This window comes from Impatiens glandulifera, chromosome 1 (genome assembly GCF_907164915.1).
Source record: "Impatiens glandulifera chromosome 1, dImpGla2.1, whole genome shotgun sequence".
In the NCBI taxonomy this organism is placed as follows: domain Eukaryota; kingdom Viridiplantae; phylum Streptophyta; class Magnoliopsida; order Ericales; family Balsaminaceae; genus Impatiens; species Impatiens glandulifera.
Window position 1 is genome coordinate 85798801 of NC_061862.1, and position 20467 is coordinate 85819267.

The 20467-nt window shown below is 31.2% G+C and overlaps 3 protein-coding genes across 5 annotated transcripts; all 3 read right to left on the reverse strand.

The window, feature by feature from the left end:
* Nucleotides 1–1801: 1801 nt before the first annotated feature.
* Nucleotides 1802–5051, reverse strand: LOC124919160 (two-pore potassium channel 3-like). 2 transcript variants are annotated; one of them, XM_047459327.1, is made up of 3 exons: nt 3770–5051; nt 2562–2744; nt 1802–1900 (listed from the first exon to the last, which is right to left on the reverse strand). In XM_047459327.1, exons 1-2 carry the CDS (start codon nt 4903–4905, stop codon nt 2597–2599), a joined length of 1284 nt encoding a protein of 427 aa, XP_047315283.1. In that variant the 5' UTR covers nt 4906–5051; the 3' UTR covers nt 1802–1900; nt 2562–2596. The 2 variants fall into 2 exon arrangements, with proteins under 2 accessions (XP_047315283.1, XP_047315281.1); XM_047459325.1 differs by lacking the exon at nt 1802–1900 and having other exon boundaries at nt 2193–2744.
* Nucleotides 5052–6958: 1907 nt separating this feature from the next.
* On the reverse strand, nt 6959–9550 carry LOC124921996 (DNA-binding protein DDB_G0278111-like). Its single transcript, XM_047462709.1, has 7 exons — nt 9457–9550; nt 9153–9218; nt 9029–9078; nt 8862–8926; nt 7597–7688; nt 7405–7476; nt 6959–7248 (listed from the first exon to the last, which is right to left on the reverse strand). Exons 1-7 carry the CDS (start codon nt 9457–9459, stop codon nt 7210–7212), a joined length of 387 nt encoding a protein of 128 aa, XP_047318665.1. The 5' UTR covers nt 9460–9550; the 3' UTR covers nt 6959–7209.
* A 1100-nt stretch (nt 9551–10650) lies between these two features.
* LOC124921997 (pterin-4-alpha-carbinolamine dehydratase 2, mitochondrial) lies at nt 10651–13957 on the reverse strand. Of its 2 annotated transcripts, XR_007097749.1 has the most exons (8): nt 13759–13957; nt 13593–13654; nt 13301–13398; nt 11771–11856; nt 11573–11696; nt 11286–11354; nt 10940–11111; nt 10651–10766 (listed from the first exon to the last, which is right to left on the reverse strand). XR_007097749.1 is itself a non-coding variant. In XM_047462710.1 (7 exons), exons 1-7 carry the CDS (start codon nt 13804–13806, stop codon nt 11026–11028), a joined length of 573 nt encoding a protein of 190 aa, XP_047318666.1. In that variant the 5' UTR covers nt 13807–13957; the 3' UTR covers nt 10712–11025. The 2 variants fall into 2 exon arrangements, 1 of the variants encoding a protein (XP_047318666.1); XM_047462710.1 differs by having other exon boundaries at nt 10712–11111.
* Nucleotides 13958–20467: the final 6510 nt, after the last annotated feature.

Here is a 20467-nt window from a genome sequence, read left to right on the forward strand (position 1 = left end):
GGTCAAATTGAAGAAATTAATTAATGCTTCGAATAGATATATTTTTAAACCCTATTTTAAATATATAGTCAAACTTTAAGTCTTTTAAGAACCTTAGTTTACTTTACTAAGTTAACAAACATTTTGCAAAAATAAATATTTTATGCTATAATATTAAAAAAAAAAGTTTAAAATGAAAAAAAAAAAAATGTATTTTACTATTTTTATTAATAATTTGAGTGAAATAAAAATGATATTTGAATATATTGATATTTTTATAAAAAATAATTATAATTCTTTTTAATAAGTTTTAATTTAACATTTTTGTTGAACTTTTTGTGGGTGTCTTGTTTCTTTTCTTTTTTCATCGTTGCATTTTTTAGATTTAACATTTTGTTTAGTTAGATCAATTTTCTATTAATTTTTGTAATATGAATAATACTCTCAACGGTGGAGGTTGACTGAATTTAGTAACCATTATCAAATGGTTGTGATTGTTTAATCTTTTATACTGTTAATTTTATTTTTGTAAATTATTAATATAATTTGATATTTGTTTTGATTTTGTAGATGTTATTTGGTATTATTTAATAAATAATTTCTTGAGAATTAATTTCTTATAAAAAATAAATAAATAATTTTTTTTTTGGACAATTTTACATTAGTTAATGTTTTAATGTATTTAATCAGAGTAAAGAAATATTACAATCATAATAGTTAGAACAACAGAAGAAAAATTATTTAGATTCTAAAAGATATTTGAACATCATAAAATTTGATCTTGTAGAACTTAAACATGATTAATCTAGTTTACAAATTGAGCCACATTCAATGAAAGACCCGTCAAGATTGGGTAATAGACATTCTAATTTTTGTTGTGTCACGTACGTGGAAGAAAGAAGTGTTTCCATGACTCTACCACCCAGCCAATTCTGTTTCACTTAATCCCTCTTTCATGGCCCCATATCTTTCCGGCTAAGGAATGAGAAATCTTTCTCCTGTTACAAGAATCCAATTTTCATTTCATCCGGGAAAAGCCATCTTTTTCTCAATAATGTCTTTGCCATTTGATCCAATAGCCTTCCGTTAGATAGGAAGAGATTTGATAAATACTGAGAATTCTCGGATAGAGTATTAGAACGGAAAGATCCATTAGATAATGAACTATTGATTCTAAGCCATCTCTGGCGATTAATCAACAATTTGAAGCGCTTTTCTTGCGTATTCTTGAGAAACCAGCGGTTATATAGAGATGGAGGAGGACCTGTTTGGGAAGTAAGAAGCCGCTTCTGAATTTCGAATAGTATTTAGATTAACAAAAATAATATAATTCAAAATAAATCTCTGTAAAAAAAATAGTTTTTAATTTTTAGAGCGCTAAGTAGGTGGTCCCTAGGCGTCCTATCTCGCCTCACCCGTGGGCTGGCCTGCATTCACGCTATAGAAACAACTCTGTAATCAGTTCCTCTATGGACATTGACCTGAAGAAACCTTTTTATGTTCTTTTATGATTTAACTTACCGAGCATCATGTGATTATTAATATTTGTTGGATGTGAACGGATTCCGTTCATTTATTAATCTTTTTTTTATATTAAATTCATCAACAAAATATTTTTAAAAAATAGATATGAAAATATGTTATACCAAAGTATTTTATTTAATATTTTAACTGATAATATAAAATAAAAATAGTAATTAATAAATGAATCAAACTGTTTTCCTTTCTTTCAAATAATGTCTAAAAATTTAGGCTTATTTGATATTTTATTGTAAGTACATGGCATGTTTTATCTTCTTTTTGTTTAATCCTTCATTTTGTCTCTCGTTTCGATCAGAAAAGTTTGATTCAGAGATTATTTTCTTTCGCATTGACCTTCTTCGACTCAGGTTCCATTTGGAGAATTCTCGTGTTCAGGTATCTGAATTAGATTAATGTAACTTCAGATTGATATTTTTATAGCAACTTATATTTTTCGACTAAACATTCATCGCACAAGATTTTTATTCAAAAAGAATTATCTATAATCAACTGAACAACAGCAATAAGTTTCTAAATCTGAGTAAACAATTTCAAATACCACTCCATTTTCAAATGGGATAACTAAACTCACATTTGAATCAAAAATATGTGTGTAACTAAATATAGGGAACACCAGATACTTAAATCATCATCAAAAGCCTATTTGTAACAACAAATTCCCATTTCTTGGTACAAATATTGAAACTAACATGTATTAGGGCAGAAGCCAAAGGAAAAAAAAAACTATATAGCCCATGTAGTTGGTTCGATCACGGATAACTTTTTCCCATGACGTTTAGGCAAAGAAATAACTACAACCCTTTGTGGAATAACTAAAAACCAAAAATAAGCTCGAACTTAAAACCTAATTCTCCTAGCATTTTCTTTACATAGTATGCAAAACAAAAAATGGTTGAGATCGTCTCAACCTCATGAAAACTGTACACCAATAATATTAACATATATCGAAACTTGGTGGATGATAATGATGATGATGATCATATATCTATATAATATAGTATGGATGAAATTTGTATTCTCGGGGGAAAGAATGTCATCACCTCGTCAGATGAACCATGTGTGTGTGTGAAAGCTCTCAATGATGACTTTCCATTAGATCTGCAAGAGTGATTTTCCCGCAGTTTCCAGTGTCTAGCCGATCAAATTTCTGACATATTTGAAGAATGTCCTTCTCTGTCACCTTCCCCATTTCTTTTAGTTTGTAGATCACATACTCAGACTTGCTGCAAACAAACTCAATAATTATGGCCAACAAACCTAACAAGAACGCAAACTAAAGAAAATGAACAGATTTAATGACAACGACGTAAGTATGAAGAGTTCTTTTGCAGAGATAAGTCCAAGAGTGATGAATAAGTTAAAATATGACGCATTATTAAAGCATAAGAAACAAATAATTGACATTAAGAAGAAGAAAGAACCAATACAACACTTTGCAAGTAGTTGTTTTTTTCAGTCTGTCCAACCAGACTTGTTGTTTGGACATTTAGACTTTTTTGTTTTCTTCTTATTTGGCTCAAATACAAAATTGACCTAATGTTACAGATAAAATAAAATCATCACATCATTTCCTCAAAGAAGACATCATGTAAATTGTAGAGTCCACATCCATAAGCATGTGAAGTATATAATGGAAAACTGGAGAAGTATCAGAAAATCGATCATTGCTCTGTTCTCAAATCATTTCAGAAAGCAAAAGCAAATCCATCCAAGCCCGCCTCAATTCATACTTAATCAGAGAAATCAAATCCACAAAATCCAAAGGATGGATAAGACAAATGCATACACATCTCAATGTCTCAAAAGACAATTTAACCTGCTAATCTTTTTTAAAATGTTCAAAAGGCTTCCTTTAGGAAATAAAAAATAAAATGGCAAGCAAATGTTAATGAACATCTCAATTTTTAAATTATTTTTAGACCTGGGTTTTTACGCTATAGAAGACTAGCAAAGCATCCCACCATAATGATCCCCCTCCTTTTCAATCGAGGTGCTTCAAGTGGGAATCGAACATCCCAAATTAGTTATCACCAAAACATATTTAACTTTTTCATTTTCAACTTCTAAGGTCTACCTTGATCCCACCATAAAACATTATCAGCAAGCAATCAGGGCATTCTTAGTGGGAAACTATCAGCAAGCAATCTATTAAATATAGGAATATCTGAATTCATGCATGAGTCTATAGGAAATGATCAAATCAATTCACATTTGATACATTGATCAGATGAAGAATAATAAAACTTACCTCACAAAACCATTATTGTCAATATCAGCTGCAAGAAACTGAGAAACAGTCATATCCTGACCAAGCACCCATTTAGCCATCATTCTCTGCCGCTTGTCTACTCTTGCCTCTGCCAAGTAAAGAAAAGCTCGTGCAACAGCAAGTGTTGAAACAAGCAACCAAATCGAAGCAAAAATCCGACCAGCCATAGAATTGAAAGCCCTATCTCCATATCCAACAGTAGTAACCGACATAACAGAGAGATAAAACGAATCTATCCAACCTAGTTTCTCCACAAAATGCATGACAGTAGCTCCAAGACCAACACAAAGAACCACAACACCTAATGCTAATGCAACCTTCATTCGAATCCTCATCCTCCCTTTCTTAAGATCCACAAGATAAGAACCATGATTATGATCCTTCTCTGCTCCAGATTTTACAGCCCTGAGTAAGTAATTCTCTTGCAAATCAAGAACATAACTGACCATTCCAGTCATTAAAATATCAATAAACCCAAAACCCACCAAGACAAACAAAATGGAGAACAGTTTGGTGGAGGTAGTATTGGGAGTAATATCACCATACCCGATTGTACACATGGTTACAATACAAAAGTACAATGCATCAACAACTGGGTGGGTTTCATGAGCTGTGAAGTTATGACGATTGAAAGAATAAATAATCACACCCAGAGACAAGTAAATTAACAGAAGAAAAATAGCCTGACGAACAATCGAGATAGAGTCGGAATGAGGGGACTTTGTTGTAGACTTGGGATGTTCAATCTCGTTGATTGTGGCCATGGCAGGAGCAGTTTTTGACCTATGAAGATTGCTTTTGGTGATGGTATAGTTAGGATCAACCAACCAAGAGAGAAGGGATTGGGTTTCTTGATTAACTGAGCCATCTGCGGATGCGGAGGAGGGTTTGGGGGAGGAGAGAGTTAGGGCGTCGAATAGATTGGTAGAAGAATTGTTGGTGGTGGTGGTGGAAGGTGATGAAGGGCCGAAGATTAGGCGTTCTTTGACTTCGGATGGGGTCATCGGAACGGGAAGGGCGATGACATCATCTTCCGGTAAGGTGTAGAGAGAAGAAAGGGGAGATGGTTGTGACCGCCTTGGGCTGACAAAGGGTAGAAGCGGCTCTTTGTCCATGTGATGAATAGGCTGATTGTTTGTTAGTATGATGATGGATTATTTGAAAAGGGTGTGGATTTGATTCGGAATCAAACTGAAACCCAAAAGGGAGAAACGGTAGCGAAGGAGAAAAGCACCAGTTTTTCCGATTCCCAACGAACGATCAAACTAATTTATGAATGAAAGAGAAAGAGAGAATCGATTTACATACAGAGAGAGTGGTGACTGCCCATTCCCTTTGACGCGTGGTTAAGAGTTTTCTTTACGATCTTGACTTGCCCATTTCAATATATGTATTTATTTGGATTTACTCAATTCAGATAAAACATTTTTATTCACTTTTTAAAATCAAATTGATAATTTTAAATAACTTATTTTAAAAAAATATATTTTTTATAATAAATTAATTAATGAATATAAAGGTCACCCATATGAGAGGGATATTTAAATAATTCAAAACCAAATCTTTCATATTTATTTGGTTGATTTTATGTTTTTAATCTTGTTTTGTTAGATAGAATTTTGATTTTGATTTTTTATATATCGAATAATATTACCAGACGTTGGTGGGTTGTGTATTGTTTATATCCTACGACGGATCGAGAGTTGTTTTTAATTTTTTCAATAAAAAATTTTTAAAACGGATTTCTTTCAGTTGGATGTCCTCTTATTATTTGTATAATTCAGTTAATTGAACATTTTTCAACGTTGTTTACCAAGTTTTAGTAGAACAATTTTTACTATCATTCAGAATATTTGGTAAGGATTTTATTTTAATTAAATAAACTATCATGACACCCCACCCCCACCCCACCGACTTTTCAACTGGATCACTCCAGTGTGTATTTGTTAAAGATTTTAATGACATTGTTTGATTGATTTATTCAGCTTACTATATTTCATTATTTACTTTAAAGTTAGATTTTCTTTTTTAGAATTTTAATTATTGTAAATATGTGATATTATTTAACGTTAGTTTGTTGACGTTATTTTACCATTTAATTTTTTATAGGTAATTTTTTATTTGAATTAATGATAATAATTATTTTTTTTAAATATAAATATAAAAGTTTAAACATAAATTTATAGATGATTTAATAAGATTTAAAAAATACAAGTGAAATAATTGATCATCATGTTTAGACTTTATTCCATTAAAATTATACTAACCAGGTTGGCTTATTATGATTAGTCCACTAGTGTTGATATTGATACTTGTATTATAAATTATAATAACAGACAATATTAATATTTTCAGTCCTTTTCAGTTACCTGATTTTTAAAATATATACTTATTTGAAATATTCTGACAAATTCATTAACTCAAGTCTTCCTTCATGTGATGAAATCTATCATGCATTTATTTTTTCTCAAAAATTCCCATGTCAACAAAATGTCCCAAATCAATGTTTAAATATTATAATTTTCATAAAACAATACTTCCCTATAAAATCCTGTGTAAGTAGACCAAGTTTCAATAACACAAGAAGAATAAGGACATTGATTTTATAAAAAAAAAATACAAACTTTAAAGGCATATTTGAATTCTTATGTTTTTGTATAATAATTATGCTTACTAAATTATTTAAAATTATATTTTCAATAAAATACAAACCAATATAATTTATAATCTACCATACCATTAATTTTTATAATTTTAATTTATATTTTTTTAAATATTTTATCATATGTGAGAATTAACATGAACCGAATATATTTTTAATTTAAGTTCACATGTTAAAGTTTTTAATTTAAGTTCACAAGTTAAACTGGTTTTTATTAATGGGTATTAAATTCTAAACAAAACTCTTTGACACCCTAATAAATAAATTATGTCAAACTAATCTTAATAATATATATTCAAATTATTTTTATTATATATTTTTCCATAACCAATTTCACATAAAATTGAAATTAAAATTCTAATGTCAGCTAAAACATCAAGAATCATTCAGCTAGAATCAAACAAGGCCTATATTTTCTTCAATTGAGATTGTCAAAGTTGAATAAATCAAAATTATAAACAACTTGTGTGGAACCCAATAAAATTAAAATAATGTATTATTTAGAATAAATTAAATTCAACTTCGGCAACTCTTAATAATATTATAGCAAATCAATACATCATGAATACAACCGTGATAAACACTTAAAAAATAAATGGAGGATTGATAATATTGACAGAAGATGAATGCAATAGAGAATCACAGCCAATGAAGAGCAAGAATAATAAATATCATATCATACATAATGCTGCTAAGAAATAGTTGTTGTCCAAAGTCTTAGAATACAAGTAAATTAAATTATTCAAAATTGGGTATTCTAGTCATCATCTTCAAGAACACTCCTTCGCCTCTGGATCTAAGATATTGAAAACAGTTTTCGTTGTTTAGTTTTTGTTTGAATTATACTTTAAGTTTTCTCTAGATTTTGCTGTATTTTTTTTTCAATTTAAAGAACCCAATAAAAGATTATCTGGGCGATTGAACAAGTAGTAGGAGAATGGGTAAGACTTACAGTAACTTTGGTCTGTTTGCTGGTCTGTGTATTGATCTGTTCAAGCAATGATATAAGCTTCTCTTCAGAAACCTAGCAATATATGATTTCCATAAATTAGTCACATCAAAGAAAAATAATAATAATAATAATAATAGTAAAGGAGCATATAATCGGTCATATTAATACTTCTTATTAACAAATCAAACTCACTTTCTCAGCAATCTGACCCATCTTGAAAGCTCTAATTATAACATCTTCAACTCCCCTAGCTTTCTCAGGTTTCACCAATGCAATTCGAGCAACTGTACAATTTTCAACGCAATTCACAATACAACAAGCAAATTAGCCACTTTCCTGTGCCAATTTTTTCAAATATATTCAATCTAAAGTAAAAGCATCCAAAAAGTAAACACTTTTATACTAAGCATATGAGAGACGCCAACTGTTTCTATTTCATTCTTGGTCAAAACCCATTTTGTCCTAAAAGGATGACTAAAATAATACATTCCCATTCACATCCAGAAACAAAATAAATTGTTGAACCTGTCTCTCACTAAATTTACTTTCGTATTAAGAAGTGGATCTAGAAACAATAATGGGGCCTTGCGCACTTTTTCAAAGATCCTGTGTAAGGTAACTTCCATTCCTATAAATTTCAGTCGACTTCTAATGATTTCGTGTTTCTTCTTTAGATGCTACTTCTCATTTTTTCCACCTATTTTTTATTTTTGGTAATATTGTAAGTCCATAGCTTCCTAGGTGACAAACCCTTGGAAAAGATCATGAATACCTAATATGTTGTTGCGGATACAAAACAATTCCACCTTAACCTATTAGACTCGCAAAGCAATCCACACTTTAATACTGATCTTAACTAGCTCAAAGCCTCAAACACAAATTATGTACAGCTTCAAAACAAATGATAGGTATTTAATGTGTTTGAGACACCTAATAAAAATCAAATGGCTTTAAACATCAAACCCCTGAGCATATAATAGAAATATTATTGATAGCAACACTAATTTCAATTGATGTATAAGACATATGTAATACTCAGGGTTCTAAAGATGTTATTTAATCATCCTAACTTTCACCTAATCCCCTTACAATTGAAAGTTCCAGAAAGTACTATTCAGTGGCTATACTTCTGAAGTGATAAAAATAAAAATAAAACATTGAGTTGGTTAGAAAATCTAAGTGACAAAAAGAGTCAATGGAACCCAAGGAAGACATCATACACCAAATATAGTATTTTATCCACAAAATCCACTCATTTACAAAATATAAATAGTATGCCTTTATATCCATGCACAACACAACTTCATTCAAATCTTTAACCAAGTCAAAGAATTCACTAGGGGAATAACTAAATTTCCTGATCAGTAAAGTGCGAATAACGATCAAACAACTCATGGGGATCTGTCTGCAATTTTTTTAGAACAAGCAAAAATGTTTAATTCTGAGGACAAACTTACGTCTTTGTCGCGCTTCAGAAGACACAATCTGAGTGAGCATCAATTGTCTCCTCTCCTCTGCTTCCCTAGATTAATTATTTCCATAATTCAAGTGAAAAAAACATTATTTAAGTTGGATAAGAAAATCATAAAGGTGATACAATAACAAAATCCGAAAAGAAGCAAACCTTTTAGCATCTTCCTGGCCTGCCTGCTGTTCAGAATTGTTCTGATTTCCCTGTTTATCATCAAATAATATAATCAGTAACAACACAATTCATGGACCACAATCCAGTGAACAGAACTACTTACAGCACCACGTTGAGCCATAAGCTCCTGCATTCTTCGCTGCCTTATCGCTTCGAGTTCAGGATCAGCCTATAACCCAAAATTAAATAAAGTAACAGATATTCGATTAAATCTAGGTACATATAATGAAACTAGCCAAGCGTACGATGGAGAAACCAGTGAACAAAAACAAAACCTAAATGCATAAGTGAACTTAAACAAAAGATGCCAAAACCATTGGAAATTCACGATTAACCCTAACAGTTCATGAACCATATGACGAAGTTAGATAAATACTTGCACAGAGAGGGAAGGAATGACGAATTACCATGTCTAACGATCAATTTGTAAGCTTTTGGAGATCGATGGAGAAGATCAGAAAGATGAAGGCACAAATCGATTCAAGCAGCGTTCTACACACGCTGGCTCTAGTTGTTCAACTATACATAAAGAAGAACTCGGGTTGGGCCGATCATTATGGGCTTTGTGTTTCTTTATCAAACAGGCCTTATTGGGAAGCCCGACCATCATGCGATTTGGGCTCCTTTCAAATAACATATTTAATTATTTAACATACAAAAAAAAATATTAATATATTTTAATTAACAATTTCTTTGAATTTTCTAAAACGAGTGTAGTTTATTACTTTATTACGAGTCATATGTTAAGATAAGTTGCATCGCCCCCAAATCTTTCAGCTCCATTTTTTTAATATTTAACACTATATTATTTATATATTATATTATAAGTCATTTTTTTTTTTCTCCTTTCATTTTAAATATCTATATATATATATAATTTTTTTATATTTTTTTATCTCTTTTTCCATATTATAATATATTAACTATTTATATCTCAAGTTAACTCTTCAAATCTTACAATTTTATAAATTCATAAAAAAAAAAAACTTAAAATTAAAGAAAAACTAGTTTAACACCCTACAATTATAGTCACCCGCTTAAATTTAAAGCACTTTTAAATGAAATCAAATCCGTAACTTTTAAATGAAATCAAATCCGTAACTTTTATATATCTTTTAAGCAGACTCTTACCACTAAGCTACATTTGTGAGATACAAATTCATTAAAATTTAATGAATCTGATTTTAAGTAAATTCATAAATAAATTAACTTTTACGATTTTCAAATTACGTTAATAATTTTACCATTTTATTCTATTTTACATTAAAAATAATAAATTTATATTTATAAATTAAAAAAAAAGACTATTTATTCAAATAAATTAATTAATATAATTAATTTTATAATTTATAGTATTATTTTTTAATTAATTTTATATTTAAATATATAATAAAATTAAAGTTAATGCAATATAAAATAATTAATTATATATAAATATTAATAATATATAATTAATATTTTTCAAATTAAACTATGAACTCTAAATTTGATGAGTTTAGAATTATCCAATATTTTACCATGTTTTGAGTGTCCAAATTATAAATAAATGCATGATTATGATAAGTTTACAGCCATAAAATAGTAAGCAAAACAGTATAAAATAGTAAGCAAAACAGTAAGACTGCTTCAATTCCCTTAATCATATCTCATAAACTAAAACACTAAAATAACTTTAGTTTTTTATTTTTAGAACATTATAAAATACCCAAAAATTCACTTTTAAAAAATGGGACAAAAAATAGGACAACGGATTAAGTATGTAGCCCGCAAACACACTTAATCATTTAACCAGGCGCAGAACTTGCCGCCCGACGGGCTCGAACCCAGGAACTTAGGGTTGATATCCACCTCTTTTTGCCGCTAGGCTAGAAGAGGGGATCAAAAATTCACTTTTAAGTCGGAACAAGATCCAAAGTAAGTCGTATTATTTCAACATCGACGAAAAGAAAAGCTGAAAAACAAGGTTTAGGAGAAAATCAAACTGGGTTCTTTCTCAGAAGGTGATCCAATTTGAGAGCATTTATCTTAGCAGCCAGAATGAAATCATTTTCTGTTAGTCCACCTGCATCATAAAACCATTGATGATCATCATTGTTCAGTTTATTTTCAACATCTAGGCACTATTGAGATTTGAGAGGGAAAATACAAAAGACTAAACTATTCGTTTGACAACCGTTATGAGCTTTATTATATCAAAACAATCAAAGATTTACACTTGTGACAGGTAGATGCTTACCAACAGAATGCGTCCATATTTCGATTGTGACATTGTTCCAGTTCACAAGGTGAAGATCTGGATGGTGACCTACAGTTTATAAAACATTATCATTATTCTCCAAGGGAAGTGCAATAATTTTAACAAGTTTGGTCCCAAATCTTTGAGGTTGCTTTTTCCAACAAACGTTGGTTACATTTCTTTATGTTATTTGTACCAGTAACCGGTTTATGGAGTGCTTCCAAAACTGATTCAAACAAGGGTGGTGTGTAATGAAAATAAACTATAGGAGTCACAGATGATGATACCTTCTGTTTCAGCAGTTTCAGCAACAGACTGAAGAAACTGCATGCCTCGGGCGAAAGTCTTCACTTTCCAGGACCGACACAGTTTCCATACTTCACCCTCATTAACTAAATTCCATTCTGGAACCTAAAGAGATATTATGTGTAACATACGCATTTAAATAAGAATAGGGGGATGTTATAAATAGATCCGAGGCATGCCTTTGGTAGAAGACCATTGGCTGCTTCTTCACTCATTGGTTTCATGTCCACAGAGGAGCAAGACACACACTTCTTAGTTGTAAGATCTGAAAGTATCAAGAAAATTACCAAAAGTAATAAAATTTAAGCCATATTTTTAGTCCTTGAGCTCATACACATCATGGTATCAAGTTGAAGGAAAATTTTGACTCCTATCCAATAATACATTTTTTACCATTGGAAACATCGTGTCATCCCATTTTCTCGACAATAAACTCAACTTTCAATAGATAAGAAAAATTGGAAACACCCTTTAGCTCATACTACACTCGATACATAATCTAGTTTCTTTTCCATAATATGAAATAAATCCTTTTCGGCTTTGGTAAATTTACCAAGTCTCCAATAGATTAGAAATATATCTTTGCTAGACAGAAAGAGAATGCATGTTTTGTGAAAGCACTTACTTATGAAATGATTCGAATGAAAGAAACTATTTGATACCAAAAGAATCTTAAATGAATGAAATTGGATTTTCTCAAGAAAAAAATGGAACTGGGAAATGGATGTATGGGTCTGGATGGGATTGCATTTATAAACTGAGTGTATCTCAAACTTAGTCAAGAGTAGATCCATAAGCATATTCAGATACGCCTAAAAGAAGGCATCGGCACAGACCGAAGGCGGTGTATCATTGGGCTCGGTGAGGGATAAAAAATCATTTTGATGATCTACAAAATTCATGGTAATCGGACGGTTGGATTGTCGAAGGAGGAGTTTGAAGGTTGTGCAGATTCGGTATATTCTAAAAGCTATACCTTTCCTACCAAACATATTTGGATATGTATAAAAAAAATCGGTTTATGAGCCAGACAAAAAAGAATTTTCAAATGAAGCCATTATATATTATGTGGCCAACTGACTCCATTGAGTTCACCGCCATTGAACTCAACAGTTACACCTACTTGTTCAACAATATATTTTGATTTTGCTCTTCGAAATGAGCTGCCAGACACTTATTTGTTTTAGAATCTTTGATGGTCCTACCTAAACAACTTGATAGAGTTGGATTTTGTTGGGTTGAACATCTATACATAGTATAAAAGTTTACTGATTCATGAAATAAACAACTTATATACTGATGTTGGAAGCTTTAGCAACTTCTTTTCAAATGAGCTGACAGCCACTTAATTGTTTTAGAATCTTTTATGGCCCTAACTAAGCACCTTGAAAGAGATGGATTTTGATGGGTTGAACACAAATATAGAGTATAGAAGTTTACTAGTTCAGGAATAAACAACTTATAAAATGATGTACTTGTTGGAAGGTATGGCAATTCCTTTTGAATCTGCAAATTTGTCTTCATTGCTATCAAACAGTGAAGGTCAGGTGGTCAGGGCTTGATGCTAAAGTTTGTAATCTGAACATAGTCCAGCTCAATCTAGATACGCCTAAACAAATATAAAGATTGACATAACATACTAAAAACTGTAAATAATCAATCACATCATGTAATTGAAACCAAATAAGGTATATAGATTCAATGCGCACCTTGGGAGGAACAAAATGTTCTAAATCCAATACTTGTGTTTCTATTGGACGACAGGCCCACACGATTGTGAAGTATCTCAAGGATTCTACTAGTTGAGCTGTATGCAAATGCAAACTTCACTAATATAATGGAATAACTTGGAAAAAAAACATAATTTTTGGTGTATGCAGCATGATGGAAGCTACAGGTTACAAATTAGGGTTATCATATGAAGCCGGTTGAATGAATAAAACATCAAGTTCACATGTAGATGATAGTTAACTTCAGATATTGATTGTTTCAGAAGATTACCGTCCATGAGGGAAATGACTGGAAGCACCAAATAGTGACTGCGATAGCGATGACGATTGTCCCTAAAGAGAAAAAGGAAAGAAACAATTGATTTTGCAATTCACTTAGTCGATAAACGGAAGAAAGATCAGGAAATAGGTTGGGAGAGAAGAAGAGAGGTTATTACCTTGAAGTTAGAGAGATAAACCAGGCGTAACTTTAGCATGGAAATCATAATTCAAAGATTAATGAAAAGCTTCTTAAGGATAGAGATGAGAAGAAGAAGATGGATTTAACCGACTGGATCTGTTTTCCTCTCGGTCGGATAATGCAGTCGGCCGAATCCGCACCGAACCGAATTGACCAACCTAATAATCGACGGTTTAGAAACAATTAAACCGAATTTAACATAACTAGGTTTGGGAAATTGGACTAAATGACCCTAAAGATAGGGGTATTTGCGTCCGTGGTCACTGATAATTAAATTTGATCTGGTGACCACTTTATTTTTTTTGGACGAAATTACCCTTTTCGCGTAACGCGAAGTGGCTTCGCGAAACGCGAAGTGAATTAGGTTAATATAAATACTTAAAATTTTCATTTCCTTCATTTTGCTTCTCTCTCTTTCTCTCTTCTCTCTCTTCTCTCTCTTCTCTCTCTCTGTTCTTGTTCGTCGGCCGGCGACGGCGAAAACTTTGGCGACGAGGACTACGATTATGCCCCATGAATCTACAAAGATAAGAAAACCTTAACCTGAATCGATGTTTATAATACAGATTTATGTTCTTATTTCAATACATTCATTTCAAACCCTAACTCTAACTCAAATCGATTTATGTTCATGTTTCCAGCATCTCCATCTGAAAACCTTAAATCAATTAAATCTGTTCATATTGGTTAATACTGGTTCATATTGATTCATATTGATTCATTTTTTTGTTCATCTTATTGTTCTTATGTCGATGATGATATTTGCAGATCATATGGGTTTTGTTTCGCGAAGTGCTTATCGTTACGCGAAGTACTTCTCGTTACGCGAAGGGCTTCTCGTTACGCGAAGGGCTTCTCGTTTCGCGAAGGGTTTCTCGTTTCGCGAAGGGCTTTATGTTTCGTCATATGGGTCTGGATTCAGTGAAGAAGTACTTACAGCAAGACGGAAACCGGCTAAGTGTCGACGTTATAGATGATGGATTTTCTCAATAGTCAATACAATTGAGTTGTTTTCATTTAGGTGTTCTATAATTATATGTTAAAGGGTTTATTTATAGAATTGCATTTTGAAAAGGGGAGACAGAAATTGAGATTGGACTTAGATAAACTTCCCTTTCATATTAAGGGACTTTAATCCAATTTGCATTATTAAACTTAATCCTAATGGACATTAAAATAAGCTTCATTTACTCAAATTCTCTAATTAAAATGAGGCTTCATTTCTTTTGTCTGTTTTATTTTTTTAATCAGATATATATAAAGTTTTTCTAATTATTAATGTAATATTGTACTTTTATCCTGTCACCTAAAGAAATCAAATGATAAACATATTTTTGTTATTTACATTTGGGATAGAAATTTAAGACAAAACTCACCAAAATGTAATGTTTTTATCATTCATACTCACCAAGAAGTTTCAAACTAGACTAGAGAGTTATCATATATAAAGCTATAAAAAAACAAAAAATGGAGGACCAGTCTAGTTATTATTTGAACAAATAAGATATATCTTTTCTTTGGATATTGATGGTAGTCTATTATGGAAATGAAAAATTGTTCTCATTCACCTAATATTTTCTTTGTCCTCGTCAATTTGTTCTAGTTGTTCATATTGCGCACCACCACGCCCATTATTATGATTGTCTGATTTTCTTTGTCCTCTTCGACGACATTCATGTTCATACAATCCCTCCACTTCATCCTCCGGTTCCTCACGATCCTTTGGCTTCTCATAAGATCGCTCACGAGATTTCTCCCTATCACCCTCTCTATTTCTTCCTTTTTCACGGGATTTTTCCCTACACATGATGGGGGTGAACATTAGAAGCATTCATATCAAAATGCACAAACTGAAATTCAGATTAAAAAACACTAACTGTGTTTGGGAGAGGTACAATTCCAATTCTTTTGTTTGTTTAACAATTTAAAACTAAGAATTCAAATGAAAGCACCAAGGGTGTATGTAGTATTACCGGTTTGCATGACGATCAGCCCTTTAGTATTCGTAATGCTTATGTAGTATGCCCTTCGCGTAACGAGAAGCCCTTCGTGTAACGAGAAGCCCTTCGCGTAACGAGAAGCCCTTCGCGTAACGAGAAGCCCTTCGCGTAACGAGAAGCCCTTCGCGTAACGAGAAGCACTTCGCGAAACAGAACCCATATGATCTGCAAATATCATCATCGACATAAGAACAATAAGATGAACAAAAAAATGAATCAATATGAATCAATATGAACCAGTATGAACCAATATGAACAGATTTAATTGATTTAAGGTTTTCAGATGGAGATGCTGGAAACATGAACATAAATCGATTTGGGTTAGAGTTAGGGTTTGAAATGAAGGTATTGAAATAAGAACATAAATCTGTATTATAAATATCGATTCAGGTTAAGGTTTTCTTATTTTTGTAGATTCATGGGGCATAATCGTAGTCCTCGTCGCCAAAGTTTTCGCCGTCGCCAAAGTTTTCGCCGTCGCCGGCCGACGAACAAGAACAGAGAGAGAGAAGAGAGAGAAAGAGAGAGAAGCAAAATGAAGGAAATGAAAATTTTAAGTATTTATATTAACCTAATTCACTTCGCGTTTCGCGAAGCCACTTCGCGTTACGCGAAAAGGGTAATTTCGTCCAAAAAAAAATAAAGTGATCACCAGATCAAATTTAATTATCAGTGACCACGGACGCAAATACCCCTATCTTTAGGGTCATTTAGTCCAATTTCCCCTAGGTTTTCGGACTCTAGTAGCTTGAGATTATTATATCGTTTTTATAAATTCGGTGAAAACCTAGCGTTTTTATAAATTCGTAGGATGGTGAAAACCTCTCGGTTATCTCACTTAGTTGGTCTTCGGACAATAGTGGCGTGAGATTAATACACTTGTTTCATCACTCTGGAAAATGACACAAATATCATGTAGTGTTCCGCAATGTCTCGACATCTATATTTGAATCACACACTTGCGTCATTAGTGACGCATTGGCTAGAGTTAAAAGTCAAGTATCGCGTTTCCCGAATGAAACAAGGTGGCTAGCGTCCGATTCCATGCTTCCCTATGCTAATTTTGTTCTTTGATCGGGTTGTGGAATGTCGTTTCGGTTCCTTAGGCTTTCCCATCAAGAGCTCAATGAGGAACTCTAAGACAGAGAAATGAGGTTTTTATTACCCAGACGAAGAAGCTTCGTCAGATGAAGACGGCGTCCAGGGAGCAAGGACATAGTTGTTGCTGGAACCTGCGAAAGAAAAGTTCTCTTGTAAGAAAAGCATCTGATTCTGCTAGTAGCCACTGCTGCTTATAAATCTCATCTCCTTTCCTGGCCGTGTCATTGAGATCCGCAAGGTGGCGGGGTCTCTCATTTTCTTTTTTTATTGGCATTACTAAATGCAAGCAAATTGTGCACGCTAAGAGAAGAAAGAGGAGAGATGTGAGCAATTACAATTGCCTCGGTTAAGGCAAAGCCTAAAATTGAACATCTTTCAAGATTTGAATCCTCTGGTAAAACGCTCGACAGACACCAGAGTTATGGTATCGGCGATCATGTGATCGTCGGGTTTTATCTCTCCATCATTTTAACGCATTTCTATATAAAATAAAACAAGTCTGGGCAAAATTATAAACTAGGTTATTTATAAATGTGATGTTTATTATTTATTGAACGCGTGATTTCTAAAACTTAGTTGTAATTTTCAAACTTTATCTATAAAAACTCACATTTTACATCTTATATTTTATAATTAAAATGTTGTACTAAATAAAATAAAATTGCACAAATAAATATAACAAATAAATGGGTTAAAAATGAATTTTATCTATTTAACTGATGTTGTGCTTGTGTTTATTTGAAAAAAAAAATTAAATAGGGTGCATGTCAAACGAATGAAGCGCATCAAGCAAACACCCACACCCCTATTAAAGTCAGGAACCATGTGCAAGTCAGCGAACGTGAGATGTATTATATATCTTGTCTTTAAATTACATAAATATATAAACAATATAATATTACAAATAAATAAAATAAATGAAATGTATATGAAGAATAATATCACCGAAGGAATAAATGGTTGATTCGAAACATGTGCTTAGCACATTTCCCTTAAAACCGTTTTATTGTCTCCCGTTTGTGCTGGAGCTTATCACATATGGTTGTCTCTCATGGTACAACGAATCTAGTAGTGATTTTGCACTAGAATCACTACGCATCAAACTTGACTAACGTACATGAACTATCATTGGTTTCAACGGAAAAGATCGAACGAAAACTCAAAGATCACTCACAAAATAAGGAGAAGACTTTTGGAATTCTAGAGTGAAACTCGAAGATCACTCACAAAATAAGGAGAAGACTTTTGGAATTCTAGAATGAGAATGATAAGATGATGTGTGTGATGAAATGAATAAAAAAATATGTATATATTGCTGAGAATTAAACGTTAATTTGTTAAAATAAAATGTTAGACATGGAATGCTAGCTAATTGAAAAGTCAATTAAAGTTAAATGTTTATCATAATATTATACTTTATTTTTCTAATTATGTATTAAATATTAATTAAATTATTAATATTTAATTATAATTTGGATTAAATTCATCATTAATTCACATTTGAATTTAGTGTGAATTTTATTTGATTTTATTTATTCACAATCTTATTTTCATTTATTAATGAAATTAGTTTAATTTCAACGATCCCCACATTAATAGAAATTGAAAGATTAACCCGGTGAAAGGTTCAACAGTTGAATTCTACATAAGATAGGTAGATGTAACCCTTTGAACATTCCCTTATGAAAACATATAACTTACTAGCCGATTAGTATACTCGATGTCCTTGAACTATTCTGTCATTTGTGTAAATGATTACACACTTTCACATAGAATTCTCTCTGATACATGTTAAACTCTCGTGGTTGTGTCCGTTTTGGCCATGGAACACACGCCTGGTTTTGTGAGAGAGTCTAGAATTGAGTCGTGCAATTCTTTCGAAGCGGCCTAACTTCTCCCACACATATGTGATCTCTTTGCTTGCAAAGAATCATTAAAAGCGATATGTTTATCCACGTTAAAATATATATTGTTTCGTTATATGATTAATCTTCAACAATAACTTTCCAAGTCAGTACAATTAGGTTGTCTCATTGAACTTAGTTCTTGGGATCTCCAGTCTACATGGGTTAGGTTTTCCTTCATACCAACTTATAATAGGCTAGTGTCACAAAAAAAAATTCAAACTAACTATCTATTCAATAATTCGATGAGTGGATCCACAACGTTATCTTTGGCTAACATAATCAAATGTGATAATTTTATTAGAGAATATAGTATAATGACATTATGTATAAAGCTTTAGACTTTAAACTTATCCAATTTCAAATTATTATCACAATAATTAGGAATTTTCATTGGTACATTCTTAGACAATCTTGAAATATCTTCTAATAAGAAACATAGTCATTCATACATGCTTACCATTTAAACACATTTTTTAAAAATATTATTTGACTATCTAGTAGACAAAATGTCTTTGAACTATTCTGCATTCATGTAAACGATTACATATTTTTTATAGAAATATTTTATTTTTTGACATAAGTCAAAATTATAAATTATAACGTTTAATCTATCAATCATAATTTTCTTAGAAGATTTTCATACTTAGATTGCACTTTTAAGTGTAAACATATTCACTTTTAGACGTAAAGTCTTTAATTTAATAATATCAATATATCATTTGATAACAACATGGTATTTCGTGTAGTGCAATTCACATCATTAATGGATTTAATCATTTTTATCGTAATTTTCAACGATAAAAATATCGTACAAAAGACACGTAATAAAATAGTTTTCATTGTCTACATGTGATATATAATTGTCACGTTCACTTTTTAATCAAAGTATGATAATATACACAATTATTTCTCTAACAATAAATTATCTTTTTATTTATCATAATATACACAATTATTTTTGTGTTATTATTAATAAAATTATTTCCCCCACATTCGTGTTGATACCCTTTTTTAAATCACATATATTTATATGATTTAAATCAATAATTTTATAATCAAGAAATTGTCACATAATTCTCTTACAAATTTCTTTTTTTATTCTTATCCTACATTGAATAAGATAACTATATTATAAATATTTAAATGAATAAAACATAATTTATATACAAGAGATTAGAATCTTTTTTTTTTTTTTTGGGAAAAAAGAGAGATTAGAATGTTTATTCATATATAAATCATTCTTCACATAATCTCTACATAACAAATTAAAAATATTTAATCAATTAAAATATTTATTTCAACACTTAATTCCTATCAAATAAATTAGAATATTTAATCAAATAAATATTCACCATATCACATGATTTCTATTAAAGAAATTATAATGTTTCAAACATCTTTGACCGAAGTCGCTTAAATATTTATTTTTGGTTGCACATTTGCATCCCATAATATCAGTACGTTTGACACATTATTTATCGAATCAAACAAGATTTTTTCTTATAATTATTTGATTTTAAAAATACTAAATTAAGTAAGTCTTTATTTAATATATTCATATATATTATAACTAGTTCATATATCATTAAACAAATACTTTTATAAAATACATGAATAAATAATTATTATAATTAATTAAAATATTAATTATTACAACTAATTAGATTATTGACAATTT